Below are 25,203 nucleotides of genomic sequence, written 5' to 3'. Positions count from 1 at the left end.
AGGATCACATACTCGGCACGCGCAAGTCCCCCACATCGTAGATGGGCGTGAGGCATGGAGGGCCCATAATCAGCCGCCTAGAAGGCTCATAGTAATTCGCCGGATGACAGATGCGCACCAGCGCCGCCATTGAGCGTGAAAAGGCGCGTACGACCCGCTATCTGATAGCTCGTGCTACATAGCCGCAATACTAAGGGCAAGGTGCCGCCATACAAAAGACAAGAGCGCATAGAGCCCGCCATTCATGATATCGGGCGCCTACGCTCCGCGCCAATGCACAATAGCCGGCGTCGGCCGCGGGCTGTGAGCGCGAGGCGTGCACGCCTACGCGCGGGAGACGCGTAACATGAGGCGTGTGGGAGAGGGAAGCGCGGGCTATGAAGGCGAACGATGGGCGCGGCCTGGGAGAGTGAAGGGAGGTCGCGGCCTTGAGCACGGCTGCTGTAGAGGAGCGGAGACAGCGAGGGAAGGTATGTCGCAGCGAACATAGAACATGGGGCTTGGAGCATGGATGATATGAAGATTAATGATAAGCGCGAGACGCACCTAAGACGTAGGATCCTATCCGATTGCGAAGGACAGCTCTCAGAGGAGCTGAACACAGCAGAATACGAGAAGAACCATCTGCGAAGAACACGATCTTGCGAAAAGTGTCAAGCGCCTGCGGCCTGGATGGGCGTACCTTCTCTATGCTTGCTTCCATGCATCGGGCGTAGATCGCGCTTCGCAGAGGTCATGTCGAATGAGATTGAACATGGCCTGGAGACGGAGTGAGAGCCTCCACGAATGCGCGAGTGGTCGCATGAGTGTGTGAGCAGATAGATGAAAGTGTCGAGGAGTCACATGAATGAGAAGAGTTCGATGGTGGGCGCGTATCGGCGTGCAACTTACGTCTCGTCGGTAAATAAGATGATCGGTCGATGGCCTGGCCATGAGTTTGTAGAGGACGATGAGCGCGAGCTCATGTCAGCGGCGGTGCTACATGAGGTTCATGTCAGTCTTGTGGTGGTAGGCGAGAAGAAGCATGAAGAATTGGTGAACTCATGTTCGGTCAGCAAGCTCAAATACTGAAGGGGCTCTACCTTACATTTCTCAGTCGCGACATGAATGTAGAGGTCGCCGAAGGGGGTCGACATCGGTAATGAAGACGAAGGAATCCATGTCGCAACATTAGTCGAGAGATTCCCATGCCGCGGCATCGCCGAGGCGCGACATACCGATGCATGTTCTGCCAAACGTTCATGTCGGCGCAGCGTCGATCTAGGTAATCCGGCGAAGAGGTCGATGAAGGTCGATGAAGGGCATGTTGACTTCAGGTGTGAAGATAGTACGTGCGGAACTGGCGAAGGACGAGGACCAGGCGCTGCTTTTCGACCCTTGGCGCGGTTGAGAGCCGCTCTGGCAATACGCTGCTCGTAGAGGATGCGATTAATCTTTTTGCGTGGGCATGCGCTGTCTGCGGTTGATCCAAATCGCGTAGCAGATATTAAACCATGCTGAGGGATCAGTGGTTCTTGATAGGGTCCGGTAACAGACTTGCTAAGTCGCACAGTCCAACCGGTGCCATTCCTTGCACTGATAAAGTTAACGTGAGTATATGACCAGCAACCTCTGGCGGTACACATACCGATGAATTGGCGGGCGTGCTTACCGGATGAGTGGGCACGGGCATGCCCTGCTTATAACGTACGATTGGGCGCATGCCTGACATACCAAATGCGAATCCACTAAACATTGTCCGGGAAATACGAGGCATGGTCGTCGCCTATCCACCGGGTCGTCAGCGTAGAGAGTCGTGAGCGTCGAGAGACCGACTCCACCTCGGTCTTGTAGATGCGCGTCGACATACCGCTGAATAGGAGGGCGGGGAAATACTGTTCGTGAGTTTACGCGTTCATGAAAGCCGTGAAACTAGCTTGCGGCTTCCAAAATACCGTCCCATCACTGGCGTTGCCGTCTCCTTCCGTGCGGGGCGGGATGAAGGGGACGGAACGGTCAGGAGACCGGAAGGCCGCGCGAAGGAGGAGCGTACTGAGGTGGCCCGCATAGCGTAGCATGGGAAAGCAAGTCATCAAGTTGCCAGAGAATGAACTCACTCTGAGAACCAGGGTTTTTCTATCCGACGTCAATGTCAAATAGAGGGGTGGAAGGTTACATATTGCAGAGGAGAGCAGCTGAAAACTAGCGACCATTGGTTAGATGAACGTCTTCGTTACAGAAGTCAGTGGCGCGGTTGTGTATTAAGCTTCACTTGTACTAGTGCCGCTTCGGACCCATCGCCGTATAGTACGGTGGCTGTTGCATAAAGCAAGATGAGGGTCATTCCACTGGCACTAGGTGCTTCGTCGAAGTTGCCACAAACAAGACGAAGCATGAGGTGCTTCCTCGGCCAATGCGACTTTGACATTCAGAAGGTGATGAGCTGCAAATTTATGTGTTGTCTTGAAGAGGGCCATTGTTCGCTGGCCATGACGCGTCGTAAAGAACAATAGCCTGATCATCAAGTGAGCGATGAGATCTGCGATAATCAGGCTGGTAAGACATTGCGCTTGAAAAGGAACAATGGACGTGCAGGACAAAGAGCACGCGGGGATAACCGCGTGCCTTCCATTTGATGAGAGCGTGTGAACAATAAGCAGGCGTTAAGTTCAACAGTCACGCATGCGTCACACCTAGAATCAAGCGTCCACAGGCCATAATCAATCTTTGCATTACATCGCAGCACATGCATGTGCACCGGATTGCCCAAGGTCACAGCGTTTGGCAGTCCCACTCACTTTAGTTCCGTGGGAATCGACATCAATCGTCCGATCACTTTTGCATTTGCCTCCGTTGGAACTCACAGGATATACACGGAACTCCAGCGATTTGGAATCCACTGAGTTCCGTGGCAATCCGTGCATATCCTGGGAGTCCTGGATATATACCATCGCAAAGCTCTGACATATCTACGATAGATGAGGCTTACTTTCGCGGTCCCAGTTCCGTAATTCTTTCCTCGGCGTGTCCTACTTACCAGAAAGGTTATGTCTTGTGTGCGGCGAGAGACCGCATGAATTCCCCAAGGCTCTTCTCGAAATCAGCACTAAAAGCTCAATCGCGGCCCGTGTTACATTTACCACCAGTCCAATCAATATCAAATTACTGCTTTGCCACCACGTGCAGAGTTGACTCTTGACTGTTCTTGTTCTTGACGCCCGTGTCGCGCCCTTGTCGCGCTTCGGAGTCGCGTATTCTCGCGCCTTTACTCTCTTCCACACGATCCGGACGCGTCAGCCACGCACACGTAGTCATAAACATTGATCAGGACCCTGGACCCCGGCCGCGCGGAGGCCCCAACCACAGGCCTGTGCACAATCAAGCTCTGACTCTCCGGCTTTATAAGAAACAACACCGTGCATCCACATACCATTCCTGCCCTCCCCCAACAAGCATCCGCCACTCGCCGATCTTCCATATCCGCCATGGACACCGAACAAGCGCCCGGAGCTCCTGCCACGGACGCCTACGGTTTCGACACCCAGCCGGACGAGCCCACCCAGCAGACGCAGCAGGACAGCCAGAGCCAGGAACAGCCCGCTCCTGACGACCATCTCTGGGGGTACCTCATCCCCCACAACCCGACTCTCATCCGCTGCGATTTCTTCAAAATCCAGGCGCGCTACAGGATCGGACGGCGCGCAGTCGACAACGACCTCGTGTTTCCGGGGACGAAGATCAGTACGTGCTGCACTCACCATGCTCTACCTGCCGCTGACTCTCGCATAGGCAACAACCATGCGATCATCCACTGGGACGGGACGGAGGGCGCATCGTCCAGAGTTACAGTGACCGATCTGTCGAGTAACGGGACCTACGTGCGTCATGAACACACTCTTTTGCGCCCATACACTCACACTGCACACAGGTCGGAGGAGTCAAGGTCGGCAGGAATCAGACCGCCATCCTTAAGGACGGCGTGGAGATCTGCTTCGGCAGCCCCCACACCCAATCCCGTAACAATGGGCTTGAAGACTACCGTGCGCGCCCCTCCATGCTGCTTACTGCCTAACAGCTCACCCCCCACCCCCTCCAGGCTTCACCTTCCGCAACCTCGCTCAGAAGAAGGCTGAGATGGGTATTTACCAGTTCTACGACATCGACGCGGATATCGGCAGTGGCTCTTTTGCCACCGTCAAGCGCGCGATCCACCGGGCGAGTGGCACGTGGTATGCGGTAAAGATCATACAGCGGAAGCACAGGCAGGACTCGCAGAACGAGGCTTTCGCCCGCGAGACCACGGTAATGGAGCAGCTGAAGCATCCCAACATCGTTATGATGAAGGATACGTTCTTCGAAGAGGACGGTTGCATCAGTGGGTACTTTGTGTTGACTCGCGTCTGTAGACTAATGCAGTGTCTAGACATCGTCATGGAGTTGATGGATGGTGGCGACTTGCTGCAGTACATCCTCGACAACGAAGGGTTGACGGAACATCACACGCAACAGATCGCCTACCAAATCTCGGATGCGCTTGCTGTAAGTAACCATACCAATCATTTGCACGACAAAGCTCATACATATTCATCGTCACAGTACATACACGCAATAGGGATTGCTCACCGCGATCTTAAGCCTGAGGTATGTTCCCGCATCAACTGCACTCCACAAAGCTCACTCGCTCGCGCAGAACGTCCTTCTGACGAAGGTGTCATCGCCGGACGAAGTGCCCATCGCGAAGGTAGCCGACTTTGGTCTGGCGAAAATCGTCTCCAGCATGACCATGCTCAAGACGATGTGTGGCACTCCGAGCTACCTCGCGCCTGAGGTGGTCAAGGGAGATGCGGAGGGCTACTCCGTACAGGTTGATAGCTGGAGTGTCGGTGTCATCGTATTCTCCGCGTACGTTGCACCTTTGCAATTACGATCCGTATCCTTTACCAAACTGATCGCGACCCATCGCAGTATCACCAACGCAAGCCCGTTCATGGAAGATTCGAATGCGGATATCCGCACACGTATAATGACCAGGCAGGTTGACTGGAACTTGCTACGCGAGCCGCCCAAGCATCCGGATACGGGCGTCTCCCCACTCTGTACGTGTTTTTCTTGCTGCGTTTTCCTCCTGCAGTCATTCTGTCTCGATTTGTATCCCTCAAACTAAATCTCCCTCAGGTCAGCGCTTCATTAGGGACCTCCTCGTGACAGACCCGAACGAGCGTCTCGCCATGCGCGACGCGCCGACGCATGAGTGGTTCGACCCACGGAACGGCTTCAGGCCTCTGTACGGCTACGCGCACGACCACCTCGCCGAGGCGCCGCAGCCGAGCCAAAGCCAAAGCCAGTCGCAGGCGTCCGCGTTCGACTTTGGCAGTCAGCAATCTGGGTTCAGCAACCAGGACTTCGCGCAGCAACAACAGCAGCCAGTATTCATGCACCCGCAGCAACCGCAGGCGTTCGGGCAGCAGCAAGCGGCGTTCGGGCAGCAGACAGCAGTGGCAGGGTCGGCCCCCCGTGTTTCCGAGGATGTGTCGATGCTGACCACGGGCGCAGGGGGCCAGGGTTCTACTACTGAGGGCGGTGCGGCTGATGGGGAGGTTGGAGAGACGGACGCGGAGGGTGGGGGTGGGGGCGATGAGGGAGAGAATGAGCAGGGTGGCGAGGGCGCCGACGCGGTCATGGCGGGAGCGAGCACGGCGACGATCATGGGTGGGGCCGCGGTGATGAGCGCGCCGGGGACGGCGGCAAGGAAGCGAATCCGCGCGGAGTTGAGCGAGGACGCGGTGATGGCGAGCCCAGTCAAGCGCGGGCGAACCAATGAGGACGCTGACGAGGCCGAGTCCGCGGACGCCTCAAACCCGCTCGACATGGTCGCGCCCGCCCCAAGGAGCCGTCGCACGCGCAAGCTGGCTTAATCCTCGACGTTAAAGCGCTCGTCATTGACCGGCTCGGTCCCTCCCACTTTATTTTCACTTCTCTCGTCTCCCATTCCTACACATCTACTACATCTGCCTTTATCTGACTATCCACTTGTATACTCTCTGTCTCTCGCTCTATCGCTGCTCTCGCTCGTCTCGCATCGTTATGGGTCACTTACTGTACGCAATCTAGTTCCGTCGTCCTCTGCAAGTTATGCAATGGGATTTTTTCGAGGATCATCGCCTTGAAGACGCTTGTCAGCAGGTAAGTGACGCGAGCGACGATCGCGTTCTCAACCGGCGGAGGCGAGGAACGGCGCATCACGCTAGCGCGTCGGCCCGCCTCTCGCTCCCCAGCGTCACCAGGACTTCGTCAAGAATCCCGTCCAGTCAATGTATCATTGCCTCGCCTCACGAGACTGGCCCTGTGAGAGCTGCTCGTGCAGGACCGACACGAGCCTGTATCATGCGATTCATCAATAGAGAACCCGACATAACCGGTGTCACCGTTTTTACTCTCAACGTTGGCAGGACGCGTCTGCCAAGGCTATATTGGACTGCGGACCGCACTGAAGGAACCCCTCGACTTAGCTCGATCTCGTAATTAACTCACGACGAGCCTTGAGGACGAACGACCCAGCGACGAGCTAACAGCACGAACTACACGACCAACAGACCCTTCAAACACAACCTATACCACAGTCTAGCATCATGACCGCTGTTCAAGACTCGGACCTGCTTGCCTATGTGGACAGGCTGAAGGACAAGGTGTTGGTGATCACTGGTGCGCTGTGTAGCTTTTGAGGTCTCGGAATGGGAGGGCCTGACGAGATCGTAGGCGGCGCTAACGGGATCGGCAAGCAGACGGTGCTCGATGCAGCCAAGCAAGGGTGCGTGGTTCGCCAGCTTGTGCAGGCGAAAGCTGACTTCCCGTCTCGAAACCGCATTCTTGACATACGCGCCCATTCACTCTACATCGTGCACGCCTCCCCTTTGTACACACACGCACCCACGCTCTACCTCGTGAAGTGCGAAGATCGTCATTGGTGATCGAGACCGCACAAGCGCGCAGGAGGTTGCGAACGAGATCGTGCGCGCGGGAGGCCAGGCGCACGCCGTCGCATGCGACGTGTCGGACTACGCGCAACAGAGGAATGTCTTTGAGCTCGCCATTGAGCGCTTCGGAAGTGTGGATATAGTAGTGAGTGTTGTAGCAAGGGCTCGGCCTGACTGTCCTTCTTCCTTTGCATCGCGCGCGCATCCACTGATGCTGTCGGCAGGTGGCATGCGCTGGCGTGTCCGAGATTGGTGGCTTCGAGAGGATACGCACGGATGACAAGGGCAAGCCACTACCGCCAGACCTCAAGACGGTGGACATCAACCTGTCTGGTTCCCTATACAGTGCGTGTCCTTGACTTCTCGCGCGACAAGCACATCCAACTCACCTCAACCCACCTCGCAGCCGCCCATCTCGCTATCCACTATCTTCAACTCAACAGACGAGACCGCTCGTCCCTAAAGAGTCTCATCCTCCTCGGGTCTATCGGTACGTACCTCCGTCCACCACCTCTCGCTCCCCCTCATCCTTCCCACCAGCGTCCTGGCAGGCAATCCCCGGCGGACCCCTCTACACCGCCTCCAAACATGCGATCTTCGGCGTAATGCGCTCCCTGCACCCCACTCTTGACATTCACAATATCCGCATCGCCTGCGTGCAGCCCTTCTTCGCCGACACCGCCATCGTCCCGTCCTACATGAAAGCTTTCCTCTCTGGCATACCCCTCACTCCCGTCCCGCGGATCGCTGCGACGATCTTGCACAGCGCGGCGGACCCGAGGAAGGAGACGAATGGGTGCGCGTGGGCATTGTTGGACGACGGACCGGTGATCAGGGTGGACGAAGGGGAGTTCAAGATGGGCGTGTATGGCGAGCTGGATAAGAGGTTTAACGCGCTTAACAAGTGGGTGGACGACATGCATGATGCGGATCGGCTACTGACCAGGTGTGTAGGGGCGTGAAGGGCGTGGTGTATGTGAAGAATACGTTTGAAGACCTATTCAGGTCGTTCGGGGCGGTACTATTGATCATCGCCGTCCTCGTTGGACTATATTTGCGCCGAGGAGCATAATTCGCGCGGCGCTTTTGTGATGTAGGTAGGATGAGAATCTGCATGCTATCTGAGCGGCTCTCCGGGTTTGCGATGGTAGGAGTCAACGATCTGGTCGGACATTGAATCGGGCGCCTGCGTATTGCGCGCCAGCGCTCCTCAGGCTCCAAGATTTCGACGATGGTCGCTGCATGTCCTCGTTGCGAAGGGCACACACGGAGCAGCCACTCAGGCGCTTCTCTCCACCTTTGGAAAGCCCGACGTCCAGTTGCCACCCACCAGCGCCTAATTTCGGCTTTCGGACCGTGAACTCGAGCCAATCGCAACTCTGTTGTCAAGTACGCCGGCGCTCTAACGCTCCCAAGCGGACGAAATATGTTCCTCATCATCCTCATATGTGCATAGACGAGATGATGGACACTAGGTATGGGTATGTGCACAGTTATCGTGTACTTGCATACAGCTCATTCTTCTCGAGATTGTTCCAGTAAAGGCGCCCGAGTTACCCACCACGCTTCTCGCCCATTTTACTCACACATCCGGCCCTGTACTCGCATAGTGCTCACCCCCGGAAGGTCGAGGCCACAGGTGGCATTGAGTCAGGCGACATGGCGCTCGTCCGCAGAAAAGCCCTTCGTCGATTCATCAGCGGGAAGCTCGAAGCAGGGCATGCCTGCGCACCCTATCACGACATCTTCGCGGTATAAAAGCAGCAGCAGGACCTTCATGGAATAAGACGACTGCCGCCTACCCCCTTGGACGCCAGACGAACCAGCCCCTACATGTCGTCGGACCTTCTCATCTACAGCGCACTCGCATGCGCTCTCGTCACCGCGGGTTACAAAGTCCTTCGTATCGGCTCAAGAGAGCAAGGCCTCCCGCCTGGCCCGCCAACCGTTCCCCTCCTTGGCAACGCCCTTCAAATTCCTAGGAAATTCACGTTTTATCGGTTGGCGTCGTCTTCATTTTCTTGATACATTTGTACTGATACGACCCCAGCTTCACGGAATGGGCGAGGGTGTATGGCGAGATCTACTCGGTATGACCGACGTAGTCGAAGGAGGCTACTATTAATGATGTGATGTTTCAGCTCAAGATTGGTTCTGGGACGGCCATTGTTTTGTCCAGTCCTGCGGCCCTGAAGCAGGTCCTCGACAAGCAGAGCGCAGATACGTCTGACCGGCCGCAGAACTCCGTTCTCGACGTACGTTCATCGAAGAATCTACTGAACAACAGCTCATCATCCGTGTAGCTCGTCACTGATGGATGGAACCTCTTCCTTTGCCGATATTGTAAGCTAATTCTGGAATACTGGAAGCAACTGTTGACCCAACCTTGCAGCCGATCGCTGGCGCCAGCTACGCAAGGCCGCGCAAACTCTGCTCGCCGCGTCGACCGTGAAGAATTACCTTCCCATCCAAGAGGCGGAGTCGACACAACTCCAGTTCGATCTTCTGACATCGCCCGAGGTGCGCCGCAATCGCATCCACCCTCCGCCGCTTGCTGACTTACAAGTACTGTAGAAATTCTACGGCCACATCGAGCGCTTCGGAATCTCCATCGTCATGTCTATCGTCTACGGCAAACGCGCCCCACGCATCGATGCCCCCATTGCCTCCGCCTTCGTCCATGAGAACGACCGCTGGTCTGCACTTCTCATGCCCGGTGCGACGCCGCCCGTCGACGCCCTGCCATTCCTCAAATACATCCCGGAGTTCCTCGCCCCTTGGAAGAAGGAAACGAGGGAGATTCGTGCTTTGCAGAGAGAGCTGTACTGTGGGATGTTCGATGAATGTAAGACGAGGGTGGAAGCGGGCGACGCGAACTTTTTCATGGCGGAGGTCATCAAAGAGCAAGCCTCCAACGGCTTGACTAGAGAGCAAGCGAGGTAAAATCGTTCTGAGCGCATCTTATATTTCACTGACTTAATCTCTAGTCTCCTTGGCGGCGCCCTCTACGAAGCCGGTGCAGAGACCAGCGCTTGCTTCTTGCACAACTTGGTCCTCGTACTGTCTGCGCACCCTCATGTGCAAGAGAAGGCGCATGCGGAGCTTGACCGCGTTGTCGGCGACACGCGTCTTCCGACGTACGAGGATGTCGAGCACCTCCCTTATGTGCAGGCCATCATCAACGAGACGCATCGCTTCCGCACGCTGGTGCCGTTGGCTCTTCCACATCGTGTCACGAAGGATACGCAAGTGAGTACATGTATTGGATTCCCAAGGCAAGGACGGCAACTCACCTAACGTATTGCAGTACAAGGGCTACCTCATCCCCGAGGGCGCGTCTGTGTTTGGTGATCTTCGTACGTTATGGCCTGGACAGTTTCAAGCCTTCGACGATAACGGGCTGGTAGATGCGGTGTATCATGACCCAGAGCTCTTCGAAGACCCCGACGTCTTCAACCCTGATCGCTACCTAGTTACTCCGCACGGCACACGCCCGGGCGTAGACGATAGTGATATGCGCTCGACTGTCATCTTCGGCTATGGTCGCGTACGTCGCTCATTGCTTTCCGAGATCACTACTTGATGATGTGACGCAGCGCATCTGCCCTGGAATGCATCTAGCGACCGTGTCCGCGGTGGGTGGCTGAGAGAATGACTGACACGATGTACGCCATTTTGACGCCTTCTATGTAGCTTCTAGCGACCATGAAGCTGCTTTGGGGCTTCGAGTTTCGCCCTCCGACAGACCCAATCACTGGCAAGGAAATCCCGCTTGACCTTCACATGAACAGGGAGGTCAGTCCCATCTTCCGCCTACCGCTGAGGCCCTTGTTTCATGCATCTATGTCAACAGGGCGCGGCGATCGGTCCACCTCACTTCAAGTGCAACATCAGTGTCAGGAGCCCGGAGCGCGCTGCAGTCATCGAGCGTGCGTTCAGAGTCGGCGCCACGGAGACATTGTCGGCCTTCGAGTATAATTTGGCGAAGGAGGACAGGGAGTGGCTGGACCAAGTTCGCGCGGGTTGAGTCGGCAGAGCGTGCTTACATACCTTGTTGTTTTTCTGGAATATACATACGATTGTCGTCGGCCTGTTTCTACAGTCATGAACGGGAGGAAAACATAGGTGCCTTCTGCAAGGGGAGGAGGTAGGAAATACATATGAATAGTTTAGCGGAGCAGAGTCTCGAAAGCAAAAAGATGGCAAAGGAAAAATAGGAAGCACTGTTAGTGTACAGATAAATTACTCGAAGACCGGGGCGTTCGCCCTCTAATTTGGTCATGGCACAACACACGCTCACCAACAATCAACTCTCTTCACCGAGAACCACTCCCAACTCGGATATAGGATCGTCTTGTCCTCTTCCCTCACCAAAGCTTCCCCCTCTTTGCCACCTGCTTTCTTGCCCCCCTTCCTGCAATAGCCACTCCGCGCCCACTGCCGGTCCCGCAATCCCAGCTCGCGGCGGAGCGCACCGATACCTGCCTCGTCGCTGGGAGCGGGGAGGAAGGAGAACTTTAGAACGCGCTCGTCGGCCTCGGTGCGCGGGAACGGCGGTGGTTTGATGGGTTTGGGTTTAGGAAGGCCGAGGTGGGAGCGGAGAGCGGCGTCGCTGGGGTGGGCGGATGAGGACGGGGTGTGCGATGAGGAGGAACAGGGCGTCGGTTCTGGTGAGCAGTCTGGGATCAAACTGCAGAGCTCGGTGAGGGCCTCAACGTTGTTAGGCTGTAGTTTGAGGGCCGCACGCAGATCTGGGTAAGCGAGAGCTTAATGGCGAGTACTCGAAGATAACATGATGAATACGAACCTCGAATTGCTTCATCCGTGCGACTGAGCATTCGACGCGCTTTGGCACGGCGGAAATAGCCTTTACCGCTGCGATGTTGGCCAAGAGATAGCGTGCAGGCCTTTTCAGCCTCTATCCAGCTTGTGGACGTCAGGTTGCGTCAGATGGCCGCTCTCGAAAGACGTACTTGCTCAACTTCAGATGCGCGGCGGCGATATTGAGTTGATAATGCGGGAGCTCAGGCTCGGTCTGATATGCAGCTTCATAATGCTTGACTGCTTGCGCATAGTCACCCCGGCGGAACGCAGCATTGCCCTGGGTGAACAAACTGAATGTTACGGCAATGTTAAGCGTCGACAGATGGCGGCTAACCTTTTCCTTCTCCCTCTCAGCATCATAGTACCGCACCTCCAGCATCTCGCTAAGAGACATATTCGGATCGTCAGGTCCTTCAGGTGGAGGCGGCACATTTGGCCCAAAGTCGAGCTCGACCTCCCACACGTCCTCCTCGTCCTCCGTCTCCCACCCCAGCACCCCACTCCCGCGCCCATCCCACTCGCGCTGCTTCCCATTTCTCGAGCGCCCGTTGATCCGCTCGTCGTCCCGCACCGTCTTCTCGCACACCTCGCCGAGGTGGTCCGTCGAGCACCCGCAGTCGCACCATTTGTCGATGAGCTTCTCGCGGAGGACGGAGCCGTAGCCGCGGACGTCAAACTCGCGCGCGACGCGCCAGAGGACCTGCGTGAGGCGCGCGTAGCCCGTGCGCACCTTCGTGCGCCACTCGCGGTCCCAGTCGGGCGCGGCGGAGGGGCGGTACTCGTCGCGCCAGCCGAACTTGATTTCGCAGGCCTCCTCGAGGGCGCGCTCGCCGTCAGCTAGGGAGCCGAGGTGAGCGGGCTTTTCGAAGATTGGGGGAGGGGCAGATTCGAGGGAGTCGAGGTGCGTCTTGAGAGCGTCGTAGTGGGGGAGCAAGTGCTGGGAGTGAAGGCCGCGCTTCTGGCAGACGTGGACGTTGTTGGACAGTGCCTACATGTGGACTTAGTAGTGAATATTGATGCAAAGGTGAAGGGACATACGAAGTGCCGAAGCGCGGTGTACGACCAAAGCACGCTCTTCGTCGCGACTCGCTCGCCAGCCTGACGCATGTCCATTCCGATGACAGCGCGAAGGAAGTCCTTGACGTCCTCTGAATCCGCATTATGCGCGATCCATCCCGGTCCCCCCAGTGCAATGCAGCGCATGATGAAGGTCGGCAGGTGTATCAAGGAGATGCTGAAGAGCCGCGTCGAGAATAGCCGTGCGATATCATGCTCATAGCGCAGCAGCAGCATACGCGCGATCGCCCGCTCGAGCTTCGTCGTAGGGGACAGGGGGAGGGAGGGATTCCGCTGCGGGCTCGGAGCGAGCGCCTTCGATTTCTTGCGGGCGTCCCCCTTCGCCCCCGCTGGCTTGCGCGGGAGGCCGCTCGCGGCGCGTTTCTTCACATGCGCGTACTTTGCTGGCATGGTGGCTGAGATCAAGGTGGTGTACAGCTGTATTCCGGGCCTGGGAGACGCGATTATTACTTGGCCGAGAGCGCATGATCGTGCGCCGCCGAAGATGCGAGGACTCACCGAAGTGTTCTCTACGTGTGGTCGCTCGAGAGCCTTACTCGACACCTCTCAACACCTCTTTACGACTTGCTGGTGTACACCGAGGTGTAGCAATTCCCGCAGACGAGAGGGAGCCGCCGTCCGCCGCGGATCCGGTATGTGATGTCCGATCTATGCGCTTGCCGAGCGTCGAATGACAGCCTGATGAGTGCTTGAAGCAGCTGATGTTCGCAGGGCAGCCGGTGGTCGTGTAGTAGGGCAGGGAACAACCTGCACAGTCGTCGACGGTCGTCAACGCGGCGCGCGCGGCGAGGGCAGTAATTAGCCTCGTTATTCTTCTCGCGTAACGATCACGATCACTGGACCGAGATCGAATGGACCCACAAGTTCGACTCGAGCTCAAGCTGGTCGGTATATGAGCAAGCGGAGTCAGCCGTAGTTACACAGGAAGGTTGCCTGGACTGCGATGCGAAGGCCCTGTTTTTTTATCTTGCGAAAGGTACAAGAATCCTTGGAAGGAATGGAGTGTCGAACCGAGCGATGAAGTTGCTTTCGAAGCCATTTATTGCGATCTGTCTACTCTGAGCTCTACTCATGAGAATGGTATAGTGCCGATTCTAGGTAAGGGAGGGAGAGTATTTTGGTGCCAGTACATGTGATCCACTTTTACAAGCCAAGAAAAGAAGCCAAAGGAGAGGGAGGATACATGGTATATTGTTACAGAATAAAGAGCCCACTTCAGTCAAGCTCGCGCGACGTTTAGGCGCTGTAGGTGGTGCCGATGTCGCCGAACTTGATGGCGGAGTAGATGACGGTGGCGTCGGGGCTCTGAGCCTCGACCTAAAGGGAGTTTGTGAGTCAGGAGAAGGAGGAGAGACTGTGCTGTCACTCACGTCAGTGGGGACACCGGAGTCAGTGCCGCACGGGCCACGGGAGACACCCGGCTCGCTCGGGTCCTTGTCGAGCGGGTAGTCAGAGTCGAGCCAGAGCATGTTGACGGCGTGGTCGTCCCAGATGGACATGACGAGGACGTGGCCGCGGTCGAGCGACTCGCCCATCGCCTCAAGGCCACCGAGCGTGCCAAAGTAGTTCTGGTCGCCGAACACCTCCTTCTGGTCCGCGCAGAACTGGTCCGTGATCGAGTCGTAGTCGTCGAGGCCCTCGATCTTGGTCGCCGAGTTCGCGACGACCTCGCCGCCCTGTACGTAGAGGCGGCGGATCTCGGAGAGCGCGCCCGACGTCGTGTTGTCCGCGGTGATGAACTGGGTGACGACGGTGATCGGCTGGGTGGTGTCGATGGTGAGGCCCTCGCCGAGGAAGGTGGTGTCGCCCATGCGGTAGCTGTTGAAGTCGCAGCCGTCCTTGTCGCAGACACCCGAGTAGCGGTCGTCGTCGTCACCGCAGTCGGTGCCCTCGCAGCGGGTCTGGTGAGGTGTGAGTGAGAAGCATTTGGCGTAGATCATCGGAGAGACGTACCTGGCCCTCAACGGTGCAGACGTGCGGGGTGTAGGCCGCAGCCTGGGAGTTGGCCTCCCAGATATCCATCTCAGAGCAGCAGGAGCCGTACGTGCCTGTGCCGGCGTTGGGGTCGTTGTCCGACCCAGCCCAGCCCTCGGAGTTCGCCTCGCCGTTGATGAACTTGATGTCGTGCGGGCACTGCGAGTCGCAGTAGCCCGTGCCGTACTTAGCGCCCGCCTTGTTGGTCGGGTACTTGGACACGCCGCCATCCTCGTCCATCTCGACGAAGTAGAGCGCGCCTATCAGTCGGAAGAGAAGCCGATTAGCGTCGCGGAAGTAGGAGAAGCGCCGCGGGCCCGCGTACCGTTAAGACCGCAAGGAAGCGTCGACATGTCGACGGTGAAGGTGAACTCCTTGTTCTTGAGCTTGAACATCTGGTACTTGTCCTCGCCGTTCATGAGGTACGTGCGCGAGCCGATGTTCTTCTGCTGGCCCGAGGTGACGAACTTGAGGCTGAGCGCGTCGCCGCTAGTCGTGATGCCGTAGGTGCCTGTGAACGCGTGTACTGATCAGCTTCGCGTCCTTCGCGCCATGTGACGGTCGCGCTCACCAGAGTAGTCCGCGCCGTCGAGGGCGCAGCTGGACGCGCAGGTCGCGCCGTCGGTGCAGACAGACTCGTCCCACTCGTTGCCGGTGTAGCAGTTGTCGTAGCCCTCAACGGTGTGCAGCCAGCGCCAGTTCGCGTCGATCGTGATCGCCGCGGAGTGGTCGGTGCAGCCGCTGGACGTGCACTCCTGCCAGGAGAGCGACGGGTGCGTCTCAGCGGTCAGGTTGCCGACCTGCTGGGCACGCGCTATCGCGGCGAGGGTGAGGGAGACGAGAGCCGCTGCGGGGAACATTGCCGAAGTCGGTTGGTGGTCCGGTAGAGAGTGTGTTGGGAGGATGAGAACTGAGGGACGGATCGGCGGGCTTATATACGTGAGCGTGCGGATAATCCTTGGAGGGAGACACGACCTGGGGCGGGGGCAGTCGAGGCAGGAGCACGGGTCATGGCTGCAGGGCGATCGGACTTAGAACCGTGAGTTGTCGAGGGTCCTGCAAGGGCACAACCGGGGAAGTACCGGGACCACCATGGCAGTCAGCTGGACAAAAATCAATGCAGACCCTGGAAGGTATGACAAGAGAGACAATCTCGCAGAGAAGAGCTTCAACAATTCAATTGCGGAGCCAGCGTCCGTCTGGCGGGAATTTGTGGCCTCGGGCTGGAGAAGAGCAGATATGACGGTGCAGACGGGTCTGCCTCGGGGAAAGAAACGTTCTGGAGATGCCTTGTCCGCAGTAGAGGTAGAATGCGGCGCAAACAGAGCAGTGCGGTGCCCAGAACAGAGTGTATCACACGTCGTGCACTTGATCGTATGTTCCCGTGAAGTTGATGGCGGATAAACACCTGGAGAAAAGGATGCTTCCGAAGAGTCGACGAGGATGGTTACTGGAGAGCGATAGCGAGATTAGGACATGGTCAGAACTTGGTCTAGCATGTTTTCTAGAGCTTGCCGCGAGTTGTAGGTCCAATTCGTCGTCGTTCAGCACGTTCTTGGGCGGCCATCAGGTCGCGTTATTCAGCCCATAATTGCCTATTGACAGTGAAGGCGTCGCTGTACAGACGGCGAACCGTTCTGCTAATTGGCAGAGTCAATTCTCGAGTGTCATGGGGACACGGCCGGGCCCCGTGAGCAAACTTCGGACCACGAGCAGAGATCCATACTGGGGGAGGACGTCTCTGGCCGATATAATGCCGTGAAAATTGAGTGTGAACTTCTTCAGAGTGCATCTGGCCGAGACTTGGTTCTCCGCAAGGAGGGTTTGGGCACGTGTCCGCGCTGGGCGTTACGTATGTCACAGAGTCACACAGCTATGCACGTGGCGTCGCGTGGTCGGCGTTTACCGCGCGGCGAAGGCAGAGCGTCACTCTCTCCAGACCGCGATGGGCTACTTCACGTATGGCCTCCCCAGCTTTCTCGTCGTCATAATTGCTCTGTATCTATTGTTTACCGGTATGCGAACCGGCTTGAAAGCCTCTGGAGCGACTGACCGACGCGCTTTCCCCAGATTCCGGAGAAGCATTTAACGTTGGACGTTTCCTCGAAGAGTCCTCGCCCTATGCGTGGGCAGCGACGGGCATTGGTCTCTGTATCGGCCTGAGTGTGCTGGGAGCAGGATGGTGCGTGTTGCGCAGCGCAAGTATGGATGAGAGACTGACGCGAACGGGCTTTGCAGGGGAATCTTCGTCACGGGCGCTTCCATTCTCGGAGGAGGCGTCCGCGCGCCTAGGATCAGCACCAAGAACCTCATCAGGTGCGCAATATACCCTCCTCTTCCTTCTCGTGCTAAGCTACCTCAAGCATTATCTTCTGCGAAGTCGTCGCCATCTACGGTGTCATCATCGGCATCGTCTACTCTGCAAAGCTGTCTAGCGTGTCTGACGAAGTCCTTTACACGCGCGAGAACTACTTCACTGGTGCGCGCGAACCTTCTTTCACCACCCAATCTTCCACTCACATTTCTCAACCAGGCTTCGCGCTCTTCTGGGGCGGCTTCACCGTCGGTGCATGCAACCTCCTGTGCGGTGTCTGTGTTGGCATCACGGGCTCAACGGCCGCGCTCGCCGATGCCGCGGACCCGAATCTCTTCGTCAAGATCCTCGTCGTAGAGGTCTTCGGCAGTATCCTTGGTCTCTTCGGTCTGATCGGTGCGCCTGCGAGTTACTGCCTCAAGCGAAATGTGAATACTGATCGTACCCTCATATAGTCGGTCTCCTCATGACGGCGCAGGCGCCCGAGTTCACCGCGGCAAGTTCGTCAACTTTGATGGCGAACGCGACGGTGGCAGCGCGCTACGCGGCAGCGAACGTCGTACACTAGTCACGATGTATGCAGTATTCGGGAACGGCAGCCAGTTCGATACCCAAATCGCGTCGAAAGCAACCTTGACTGACGGTGGAGGCTATCTAGCATCAACATACAACTGAAGACAGTTCTGCAAATATGTAGCTTCGCCTCCTATCGTGTCGCCCTCAGGCTGCTGCTGCTCGCCGACTGTCAGTCAATGACCTTCATCGCGACCTGTGATTGTCTTTTCAGCTTTCGCGACCCTCCCAAGTCAAGTACTGCTCACTCACAGGTCTCGGAAGCATCTACGAGTGCGAGGTTCAGTTCTTCCGGGTCTTTCTCGCAATTCTCTAAGATGCAATAGCCGACCAAGGCGGGCACTTCGCTGCCGCGTGCGCAGTAACATGTCTTCTGGTTCGGGTCGCAAGGGGCCTTTATCTCTTCCTTGTTCCAGCAGGGCTTCGCGCAATCTAGCAGTGACGCAGAATCAGCTTCACGTCTTTGATCTGACGAGCGACACAATATTGTTACATACCAGGCCTTGCGCGGGGCTCCGGTCGCGCGAGCGCGCAGCTGGCAGCGAAGAGGAGGACGAGAGCGGAGAGCTTCATGGTGTGTTACTGGGTTCTTGCGTGTGTGACGATGCGTCTGGGGTGCGAGACTGGAGAGCGCACGACCCTGTTGCTCGCTTATAACTGAGCAGGGAACGGGAATTATGTCCGCACAGACTGCACGCACCCGAACAGCGTCTACGTGTCTACACTTGGTGGGGCGCGCTCGACGTAACTCGGGGACGAGGGTCGATGTACTTAGGTCGGGGCGAGGGTCGACGTAACTCGGGAAGTGTGCTTTCCACTGCAAGGACTAGCGGGTAACGTAGCGGCCGGCGAGGACCTACAGCGGGTGACAAGGCCCTTTTTAGCGCAGAAAGGCCATCAGCAAAGGTACGTGAGTCACCCGTTGGGCTTCCCTCAGAACGTTGGCTGTGGTCGGGTCCGAGGGCGTGAGCTTCCCTAGTCAACCTCCCCTCCCCACACACAGATAGATGTACCTTTGGAGTCGGATAGCGTACGTGTGGGCGTGCGGTAGGTGCATCGCATGCCTGCGTAGCTGCTTTGTAGGAAGGTGATGGACACTTGGACCAATGTGCAGAGCCCCGCGCGTCAGCGTTACGCTGCCAAGCGATCAAGTTCAACCTCAAGCTTTGGGCGCCGTACCGAGCTCGGTCGAAGGTCGGCGCCGTCCATGTGCTGTCTCGTCGCATCGCTCACTTTTCTAGCCGCCAGCTTTCTGCTATCTCACGGGTCGAGGAACGAAAGCTACATCATATATCTCTGACTCGCCACCGGTAGGCCCAGCTGTTACTCTAGACTCCCAAGCCAGGCCGCCCTGTGGGCCTGTCCCTACTGCTCGAACATCCATAAGACTACTGAGCAGCTGGTTTACTTTCGACAAGCCGACACCTATAGACAAAGTAACTATATCGCTATATGACAGTGAAAATACACGTTCACTGGGCCCGCACGCTCGCCAACCACTCTCTATCGTTCTCATCCAAATTGTACTCGTAGGAAGCCAGCGTCTCCGTAGCATCAACCTTGAAGGCGTTCTTGATCTTTTCCGACCGTGCGGGACTGCGGCATCGAATGTCGCACTTGTAGCGCGGGGGACCAGCAGCGATGCCCTACGTCGCCATGAGCAGTGAGCGGTGCTTATACTCAAAGAATCAAAGCACTCACACCATGGTGCGCATGCACATCGAGCGGAACTTCCTTGCCCGTGGTAGGATCGACGGCTGGATGGAACTCGAACGCCCAGAGCAGCTTCATAGCAGCCAGAATGGCGGTCGTCGGAGCGAGGTGCATGCCGGGGCAGATGCGCTATGAGAATGATGAGACAGCATCGTCTGTGTGGGATCGAGAAGGACGTACACGACCGGTCCCGAAGACGAAGGAGGCTTTGAAGTCGCTGTCGTCTACGCCTGGTTTCGTGCCGTGCTCGGTGAGGAGGTAGCGGTCGGGGTTGAATCTCTCTGGGTTTTCGAAGAGCTCTGAAGGGGATCAGTACGTGATCACACGGTGCAGGACACGGTACAGGACGAGTGCACCCACCAGGGTCGTGATAGATCGCGTCTTAATACGCCCGTGAGTATAATTGCGACGTGGTATGCAAGACTGGCACGCACAAAGATTGCCAAATATTGTCGCTCCCTCAGGGATCAGGTAACCCTTGTACTGTCAAGCGCCTGTGAGACACCAATCTACAAGAATTGCACGATGTACATACGTGCACATTCCGTATCGCGCGATGGGGTAGGCTCATAGGCACGAGGGTCTTCAAGCGATGCGTCTCCTGCACGATGGCGCGCACGTACGGCAGTTTCTCGCCATCTTCGTAGACAGGGAGGCGTCCCTGTCCGACGACGGAGTCTAGCTCAGCTTGCGCCTTCCTCTGCACCTCTGGATGCGTCGCCAGAAGTATGACGAGCGCTTGCAAGAACAGAGCGCTGGTCTCCGAGCCGGCCTCGTACATCGAACCTGCGAGGAGGCTTGCGATATTGAGACTCAGCACAGGCTGTACGCGAGACACCAACGAGGCTAGCTCACCTCATCTGATCCCTGCCTAGTCCATGGCTAGCCTTGTCCCGAATTACATTGGCCATGAAGAACTCCCCATCGTTCGCGTCCACGCGCTGCTGACATTCATCGAAAAACTGAAGGTACAGCGCCCTTTGCATCTTGCGTATCTTCTTCGCCTGCTGCATCCACGGGGCCAAGAAGTCCGGGATCCATAGTAAAAACGGAAAGGCATCGACGGGCGGCGTCGCGCCGGGGCCGAGGAAGTGGTCCCAGAGCGTCGTGATCTCGGTGATGGCGACGGCACTGGGGGTCTCGAGCCGGGGAACGCGCTTGCCGAAAATGATGGCGGTGACGATGGAGTTGCTGAAGCGCTGGATGTGGTCGAAGAAATTCTAGAGATTAAGGACGGTGAGTGCTGAACTTGGGACGGCCGAGGTGGATGGAGCGTACATCGGGCGAGTTCAAGACATCAAAGACGAGTTGGGTGGACTCTGCTTCTTGCAAGGGTAGATAGTGTTTGACAACTGTGGACGCCAAAAGTGTTTGGGCGACCTTGCGAAGGCCGCGCCATCGGTCGGCTGAAGGGACGTCCAACAAGTTTAGATAGTCTCAAGAGGTTGGACGAAGGGTCACTTACAATACCGACAGAGAAAGAGATTCCATCCATCGGTTACCGTCTGCAACAATATTAGATGCAATTTGGTAGTCATGGGATTCAATGAAGCGAATAAAGCTCACGTCAGCGATAGGGTGGGGAGGTCGATCCGATGTGTACGCGCTCTGTTTGTCGAGAACATCCCGAAGCGCGGCTGGACTAGACAGTACGACGATCGTGCTGGGTCCCACTTTGAGCTGAAAAGATAGAGAACCGATGTTAGAGTCGGAGAAGCCCTTGGTAGCGAGTTGCTGCCCACCGAAAAGATTTCCCCAAACTCCCTCGCCCATTCTGTAAACCTGAAATGTGTGTGAGACGTAGCCAGGCCATATTGAAGTAATCTTACCGCTGGAACACGTCCTTCGTGGGAACTTGAAGGATATTCCCAAGTACGGGGCTTGTGGGAGGGCCAGGGGGCAGACCACGCTCACGAGAGCCGGCGCGGAGGGCTTTGTAGAGCACCACAGAGACGAAGGTTGCGAGAGCGAGGGTGGAAGTAGACATTGCGACGAGGAATATGCCCGATGTGTCAGTCAGGCGAAAGGAAGCAAGTCGATTGCTTGCCGTTATGTCGTAGAGGGTGGCCACGCTTAAGTAGCCGTCGCGCAGATCACGTTAGCCAGCGGGTCAGCGCCGAGTATACCGAAGCTTTGAGCTCTCGGAAGCGTCGTGAGACCAGAAGTGCCCCAAATTCAAAGAAGGTGGCGCATCCATTGAGCTCGGATACGACGGCCAGGAGGAAAGTTTGGGCGCTGGCTGGGTTTCAATGGGGCACCCACCGCTGCTCCTGAGATCGCCCTGGAGGATAAGTATCGATGAATGGCTGGGTCTAAATTCGTAGAGGTCATAGGTCCAACAATGGATTTTGTGGCCCTCAAGATCGTCAACTACCGCTTTGCCGGTTTACCGGAAGGTGCAGTTGTCCAAACATTTGCCACTTGCCAGCGCTCAGCGCTCAATGAGAACCTTGCGCAGAAAGTTAGAGGGGTGGTTGGTACTGTAGCATATAATCGGACCCTAACGCAACTTCGTGCGCCGGTGGGAGTTTGAAAAAGAGCTTTTATGGTCGGCGAAAGCCGAGTCAGTTCAGCTGTCACGCAGTCACTCAGTGTTCGTCTTGCGGCTTGCCCCTACAGCTACTAAGACAGATCATAATTTAGTTAATGATACAGCGAGACAGAGAATAATAGGTGATGTGATGTCGAGACAAGACGAGGAGACTAGATACCAATGAGCGTGTCGATGTGTTACGATTGAGAAAGAAGTGAATGAGAGTGGGAGTAAGTAGTAGGCGCAGATATGATCAATGTGTCAATCGAACGGAGGATAAGAAACTGGGAAGTCTGTCTATGCGCTAGACCTGGTCTTTATGGCGAGGAAGGGGCGGATCGTGCGTATGTGGACGAGACTATCTCGCTCGTACGGTACCTCCTTGCCGAAGGTGGTGGACAGGTCGTAACCCATCATCTCCCGCTTTTCTAGCACTCTTATATCAGAGAGCTGTGGCGTGCGGCCCGCAGATGCATCCGCAGAAGTACGCCAGAGGAAGCGCGCCCGGCGGAACCTGTAAACAGGGTCAGCTGATGAATCACGAGGAGAAAAACAGAGAACGCACTCTTCGTAGTCCTCTAACAAAGCTTCCATGTCATCTGTGGACTGGGTCCGGCTCAGAGCGTAACCTCGTAACGGCCCGCGTGCAGCGAACACATTCGATGGTCCCGCGCTGGCGTGATATTCGACTTCCAGCTCCGACATGGGGATATATCGCGAGGGCCATACGACCAGGCCAGGCGTCGGACGATGGGGCGTACGTGACGAAGACGACATACCACAGCCGAAGTCCAATTCCTCGTCGTCCTCGTCATCCACGCCAACAGAGCCCGGTCGCAGCGTGTCGGTGGACGCGGATCGGCGAACAGAGGATCGCCTTCGCGGCAGAGAGGAAGATCGTGGTGGCCGCGGAATGACAGGAGTAGCAGGGTCGGTCGCAGGCGGAGATGCTGACGTCGGGGCCGGGGATGGTGTGGTCCCCGATGGCCCGAGAAATGATTCATCGTCTTCGGATAGCTCCAGCATCGACTCCCGTTTACTCTTAGGCTTGTGCCGAAGTGCTGCATCCGGCGGCGCCAACATGACCTCGTATGGCAACATCTCGTGCACGCTATCCACGCCGAAAACGTCCAGCAGGGCTTTGCGTGCGACGATGTGCGGATGTTCCGGGAGGTTGTTGTTGGCGCGAATCTCCAGGAAATTCCGTTCGATACTGAGGCTCTTGTTGAGGCCCTCAAGCCAGGCCAAGGAAACACTGACGCAGCCAGGACCTGCGGACGCGCGGTCGGCGGGGGTCTGTCCGGCCGCAAGTCCAGGGCGCACTGCGAAGGCATCGTGTGCGATGTCCAGGACAGGGTCCTCCTCGACCGCTGGTGGTCTTTCCCATTTGGGCAGCTTGAAGCAGATTTGCACGTAAACCTGCGGCTCCGAAACTTTTCCGGCGTCGTCGCCCTCGTTGCTGGCCACAAGGAGCTCCTCGCGCGGCTCAGGGTCGATGACCTTCACCGGCTGCGTCTCCCAAGTTATCTTCAGCAGGCTAGGTAGTTTGATCAGAGGCTGCTTGTTCTTCCATTGGGAGGTGCTTGGCGTGCTCGGCGTCTCGGGCGTCTCGATCGTAGGGGTACAGGCAGGTGTAGCATCGAAGCCGGAAGGGGGCACAGGCTTGTTGTCGGGCCAAGGCTGACTCTGCGCAAGGAGCTGCTCGATGGACATCACCCCCTCATCGTCCTCAATGATGCGAGAGAGCGGGCGGCTACTTCTCTTCCAGGAAATGTCCGCTGGCACTGGGTTCGCCTCGCCTTGGGCAAGAAGTTCCCCCAAGTGGGAGCAAGCGAGCGATTTAGGGAGAGGCGCTCCTTCGACGATGCGACCCCCATATGGGAAGATCAGGTCGTCGATGATCACTTCCAGTCGACCACCCACTCGCAGAACGCGACGAGCCTCTCGGAAGAGGAATTGATAGTCCCCGCCTTCGCGGAGAGCTAGTTGCGGCCCGCTCAACCGGACGAAGTCGAAGGATTCGTCTGCGAAGGGAAGGGTGTGCGTGAGGCTGTACCGCATGATAAGTTGCAAGCAGCGAACAGGAAATAAGAACACTTACAAGTTACAGCACACGGGCGTGATGTTCTTCTTCTCTTTGAGCTTCAGTGAGTGCACGTTTGTCATATCAAGCGCGACGAAATGCGTGTTCGTCCAGATCTTGGCGGCATTTGTCGCCCACCAGCCTTCCCCGCAGCCGAGGTCGAGCACTGAGCGAGGCGCATTGGCGCAGGGGAACATAGTTGCCCCACCCGATAGGCGCCAGAAGAGTATCTCGTTCTGTTGTTGACTATGGCGTGCGTCAGTTACAAGTACAAAGAAGGGCGAGCAACGTATTGAAGACTCACGTAGTCAAAGTCGACCGATTCCAATTAAGGGGATATGGCCCAGGAGTAGAGATGCGATATTCGCAGGACAGATCATGATAGGAGAGCTCCTGGGGCACATAGTCGCCCAACTGTGGGAAATGCAGGCGCTGGACGTTCCAGTTCTCGCTCGGAACCTTCTCCGTAGGCTTTTCGTCACTCTGAGAAGGCGAGGGCCTGTGACCCAGGAAGAATCTCCTGCCCTCGGTCTTCTCGCCTTTGCGAGCTCCATCCGACGTGGATGAGGGCGTGTCGTCCTCTGAGGATGCTGAGTCCTGGTCTTCTGCGGACGTCTTGGGTGTGTTGGTATCGCCCGACGAAGCATCGCGAGCGAAGCTATTGTTGCGGCTGTGCGTCCGGAGGGTGTTCGTGGAAGGCCTCGGCTTCAAGTAGGGCGGGAGCCCTTCAACGAAGGACCGGAAGAGAGGACGCTTCGGAGTATTGCCGTGGGGGGTTCCGTTGGGGTCGCTGGCAGCGACGGTAGATAGTTGGGTGGCATCCGGGGTAGGTGGTTGGGTGGCATCGGGGAGATGATGAGTACCGTCCGTAACTTGGTCGGCCACATTAGCGGCCGGACCGCTCGACAGCGTCATCATCATGGCGGGATATCGAGTCTTCGGGTGAATGTGAGGGGTTGATAGATGTAGGGGTGGTTGTGGATACAAAAGTGCTATTCGCGGTCGATCTCGGTGTGTGGAGGTCCTCGCAGAAAGCAGGGGTCGCGGGGAATTTGCGGCGTCGGGCCTGTGCAACGGTTTCTTATAAAGAGGGGGTCATGGCTTTGTTGGAGCGCCGGTCCTTGACATTTGGCTTTGTTGTTTGCCGAGACCATGCATC

General features: G+C 57.0%; 10 protein-coding genes across 10 annotated transcripts; 4 read left to right on the top strand and 6 right to left on the bottom strand.

Annotated features, from left to right (window-relative positions):
- Window positions 1-28: 28 nt before the first annotated feature.
- On the bottom strand, window positions 29-718 carry SCHCODRAFT_02633834 (uncharacterized protein). The gene has a single exon (XM_050345783.1). It carries the CDS (start codon window positions 507-509, stop codon window positions 243-245), a length of 267 nt encoding a protein of 88 aa, XP_050198755.1. The 5' UTR covers window positions 510-718; the 3' UTR covers window positions 29-242.
- Window positions 719-3,464: 2,746 nt separating this feature from the next.
- On the top strand, window positions 3,465-5,554 carry SCHCODRAFT_02511765 (kinase-like protein; the record flags this gene model as incomplete). Its single annotated transcript, XM_050343257.1, has 10 exons — window positions 3,465-3,720; window positions 3,769-3,857; window positions 3,908-4,019; window positions 4,076-4,354; window positions 4,403-4,518; window positions 4,576-4,620; window positions 4,670-4,881; window positions 4,945-5,075; window positions 5,155-5,482; window positions 5,533-5,554. 10 exons carry the CDS (start codon window positions 3,465-3,467, stop codon window positions 5,552-5,554), a joined length of 1,590 nt encoding a protein of 529 aa, XP_050198754.1.
- Window positions 5,555-6,374: 820 nt separating this feature from the next.
- SCHCODRAFT_02633826 (NAD(P)-binding protein) lies at window positions 6,375-8,122 on the top strand. Its single transcript, XM_003029622.2, has 7 exons — window positions 6,375-6,681; window positions 6,736-6,787; window positions 6,927-7,098; window positions 7,178-7,298; window positions 7,360-7,443; window positions 7,494-7,857; window positions 7,908-8,122. Exons 1-7 carry the CDS (start codon window positions 6,609-6,611, stop codon window positions 8,023-8,025), a joined length of 984 nt encoding a protein of 327 aa, XP_003029668.1. The 5' UTR covers window positions 6,375-6,608; the 3' UTR covers window positions 8,026-8,122.
- A 664-nt stretch (window positions 8,123-8,786) lies between these two features.
- SCHCODRAFT_02703628 (cytochrome P450) lies at window positions 8,787-10,980 on the top strand (the record flags this gene model as incomplete). The annotated part of the gene is made up of 11 exons (XM_050346977.1): window positions 8,787-8,953; window positions 9,004-9,043; window positions 9,095-9,208; window positions 9,257-9,296; window positions 9,346-9,473; window positions 9,528-9,892; window positions 9,941-10,202; window positions 10,261-10,500; window positions 10,550-10,588; window positions 10,647-10,748; window positions 10,807-10,980. 11 exons carry the CDS (start codon window positions 8,787-8,789, stop codon window positions 10,978-10,980), a joined length of 1,671 nt encoding a protein of 556 aa, XP_050198753.1.
- A 269-nt stretch (window positions 10,981-11,249) lies between these two features.
- Window positions 11,250-13,639, bottom strand: SCHCODRAFT_02585273 (uncharacterized protein; the record flags this gene model as incomplete). The annotated part of the gene is made up of 5 exons (XM_003029224.2): window positions 13,353-13,639; window positions 12,816-13,284; window positions 11,927-12,765; window positions 11,761-11,879; window positions 11,250-11,704 (listed from the first exon to the last, which is right to left on the bottom strand). The coding sequence occupies exons 2-5, from the start codon at window positions 13,242-13,244 to the stop codon at window positions 11,250-11,252; spliced, it is 1,842 nt and encodes a 613-aa protein (XP_003029270.1). The 5' UTR covers window positions 13,245-13,284; window positions 13,353-13,639.
- A 115-nt stretch (window positions 13,640-13,754) lies between these two features.
- SCHCODRAFT_02633816 (glycoside hydrolase family 7 protein) lies at window positions 13,755-16,064 on the bottom strand. Its single transcript, XM_003029223.2, has 5 exons — window positions 15,400-16,064; window positions 15,154-15,339; window positions 14,808-15,088; window positions 14,225-14,755; window positions 13,755-14,171 (listed from the first exon to the last, which is right to left on the bottom strand). Exons 1-5 carry the CDS (start codon window positions 15,686-15,688, stop codon window positions 14,091-14,093), a joined length of 1,368 nt encoding a protein of 455 aa, XP_003029269.1. The 5' UTR covers window positions 15,689-16,064; the 3' UTR covers window positions 13,755-14,090.
- A 685-nt stretch (window positions 16,065-16,749) lies between these two features.
- Window positions 16,750-18,123, top strand: SCHCODRAFT_02633812 (uncharacterized protein). Its single transcript, XM_003029620.2, has 7 exons — window positions 16,750-16,843; window positions 16,899-17,010; window positions 17,067-17,144; window positions 17,192-17,307; window positions 17,362-17,538; window positions 17,598-17,913; window positions 17,970-18,123. Exons 1-6 carry the CDS (start codon window positions 16,774-16,776, stop codon window positions 17,708-17,710), a joined length of 666 nt encoding a protein of 221 aa, XP_003029666.1. The 5' UTR covers window positions 16,750-16,773; the 3' UTR covers window positions 17,711-17,913; window positions 17,970-18,123.
- On the bottom strand, window positions 17,855-18,471 carry SCHCODRAFT_01323542 (uncharacterized protein). Its single transcript, XM_003029222.3, has 4 exons — window positions 18,416-18,471; window positions 18,213-18,355; window positions 17,968-18,147; window positions 17,855-17,911 (listed from the first exon to the last, which is right to left on the bottom strand). Exons 2-4 carry the CDS (start codon window positions 18,286-18,288, stop codon window positions 17,892-17,894), a joined length of 276 nt encoding a protein of 91 aa, XP_003029268.1. The 5' UTR covers window positions 18,289-18,355; window positions 18,416-18,471; the 3' UTR covers window positions 17,855-17,891.
- Window positions 18,472-19,395: 924 nt separating this feature from the next.
- SCHCODRAFT_02510618 (cytochrome P450) lies at window positions 19,396-21,415 on the bottom strand (the record flags this gene model as incomplete). The annotated part of the gene is made up of 10 exons (XM_003029221.1): window positions 19,396-19,557; window positions 19,609-19,727; window positions 19,789-19,809; window positions 19,863-19,911; window positions 19,964-20,225; window positions 20,284-20,648; window positions 20,707-20,834; window positions 20,931-21,108; window positions 21,171-21,210; window positions 21,258-21,415. 10 exons carry the CDS (start codon window positions 21,413-21,415, stop codon window positions 19,396-19,398), a joined length of 1,482 nt encoding a protein of 493 aa, XP_003029267.1.
- Window positions 21,416-22,021: 606 nt separating this feature from the next.
- On the bottom strand, window positions 22,022-24,965 carry SCHCODRAFT_02679866 (uncharacterized protein; the record flags this gene model as incomplete). Its single annotated transcript, XM_003029220.2, has 4 exons — window positions 22,022-22,475; window positions 22,527-24,011; window positions 24,063-24,290; window positions 24,349-24,965. The coding sequence occupies 4 exons, from the start codon at window positions 24,963-24,965 to the stop codon at window positions 22,259-22,261; spliced, it is 2,547 nt and encodes an 848-aa protein (XP_003029266.1). The 3' UTR covers window positions 22,022-22,258.
- Between the last annotated feature and the right edge of the window lie 238 nt (window positions 24,966-25,203).

Source organism: Schizophyllum commune, assembly GCF_000143185.2.
Source record: "Schizophyllum commune H4-8 unplaced genomic scaffold SCHCOscaffold_9, whole genome shotgun sequence".
Lineage (NCBI taxonomy): Eukaryota > Fungi > Basidiomycota > Agaricomycetes > Agaricales > Schizophyllaceae > Schizophyllum > Schizophyllum commune.
Note: the sequence above shows the minus strand (reverse complement) of the source record. Positions and strands in the feature narration are given on the sequence as shown.

Excerpts from the sequence above, each read along its gene's own strand:
- SCHCODRAFT_02633826 (XM_003029622.2), top strand. The coding sequence starts at position 6,609 with ATGACCGCTGTTCAAGACTCGGACCTGCTTGCCTATGTGGACAGGCTG. Across the intron at positions 7,099-7,177 it reads TCGGAAGTGTGGATATAGTA|GTGGCATGCGCTGGCGTGTC; the intron begins GTGAGTGTTGTA and ends TGCTGTCGGCAG. Across the intron at positions 7,299-7,359 it reads CCTGTCTGGTTCCCTATACA|CCGCCCATCTCGCTATCCAC; the intron begins GTGCGTGTCCTT and ends CCCACCTCGCAG.
- SCHCODRAFT_02633834 (XM_050345783.1), bottom strand. The coding sequence starts at position 509 with ATGCTCCAAGCCCCATGTTCTATGTTCGCTGCGACATACCTTCCCTCG.
- SCHCODRAFT_01323542 (XM_003029222.3), bottom strand. The coding sequence starts at position 18,288 with ATGAAGCTCTCCGCTCTCGTCCTCCTCTTCGCTGCCAGCTGCGCGCTC. Across the intron at positions 18,148-18,212 it reads GGAGCCCCGCGCAAGGCCTG|ATTGCGCGAAGCCCTGCTGG; the intron begins GTATGTAACAAT and ends CGTCACTGCTAG. Across the intron at positions 17,912-17,967 it reads CGTAGATGCTTCCGAGACCT|GTCGCGATGAAGGTCATTGA; the intron begins GTGAGTGAGCAG and ends AGACAATCACAG.
- SCHCODRAFT_02633812 (XM_003029620.2), top strand. The coding sequence starts at position 16,774 with ATGGGCTACTTCACGTATGGCCTCCCCAGCTTTCTCGTCGTCATAATT. Across the intron at positions 16,844-16,898 it reads TCTGTATCTATTGTTTACCG|ATTCCGGAGAAGCATTTAAC; the intron begins GTATGCGAACCG and ends CGCTTTCCCCAG. Across the intron at positions 17,145-17,191 it reads AGCACCAAGAACCTCATCAG|CATTATCTTCTGCGAAGTCG; the intron begins GTGCGCAATATA and ends AGCTACCTCAAG.
- SCHCODRAFT_02633816 (XM_003029223.2), bottom strand. The coding sequence starts at position 15,688 with ATGTTCCCCGCAGCGGCTCTCGTCTCCCTCACCCTCGCCGCGATAGCG. Across the intron at positions 15,340-15,399 it reads CGACGGCGCGGACTACTCTG|GCACCTACGGCATCACGACT; the intron begins GTGAGCGCGACC and ends ACGCGTTCACAG. Across the intron at positions 15,089-15,153 it reads GCTTCCTTGCGGTCTTAACG|GCGCGCTCTACTTCGTCGAG; the intron begins GTACGCGGGCCC and ends TCCGACTGATAG.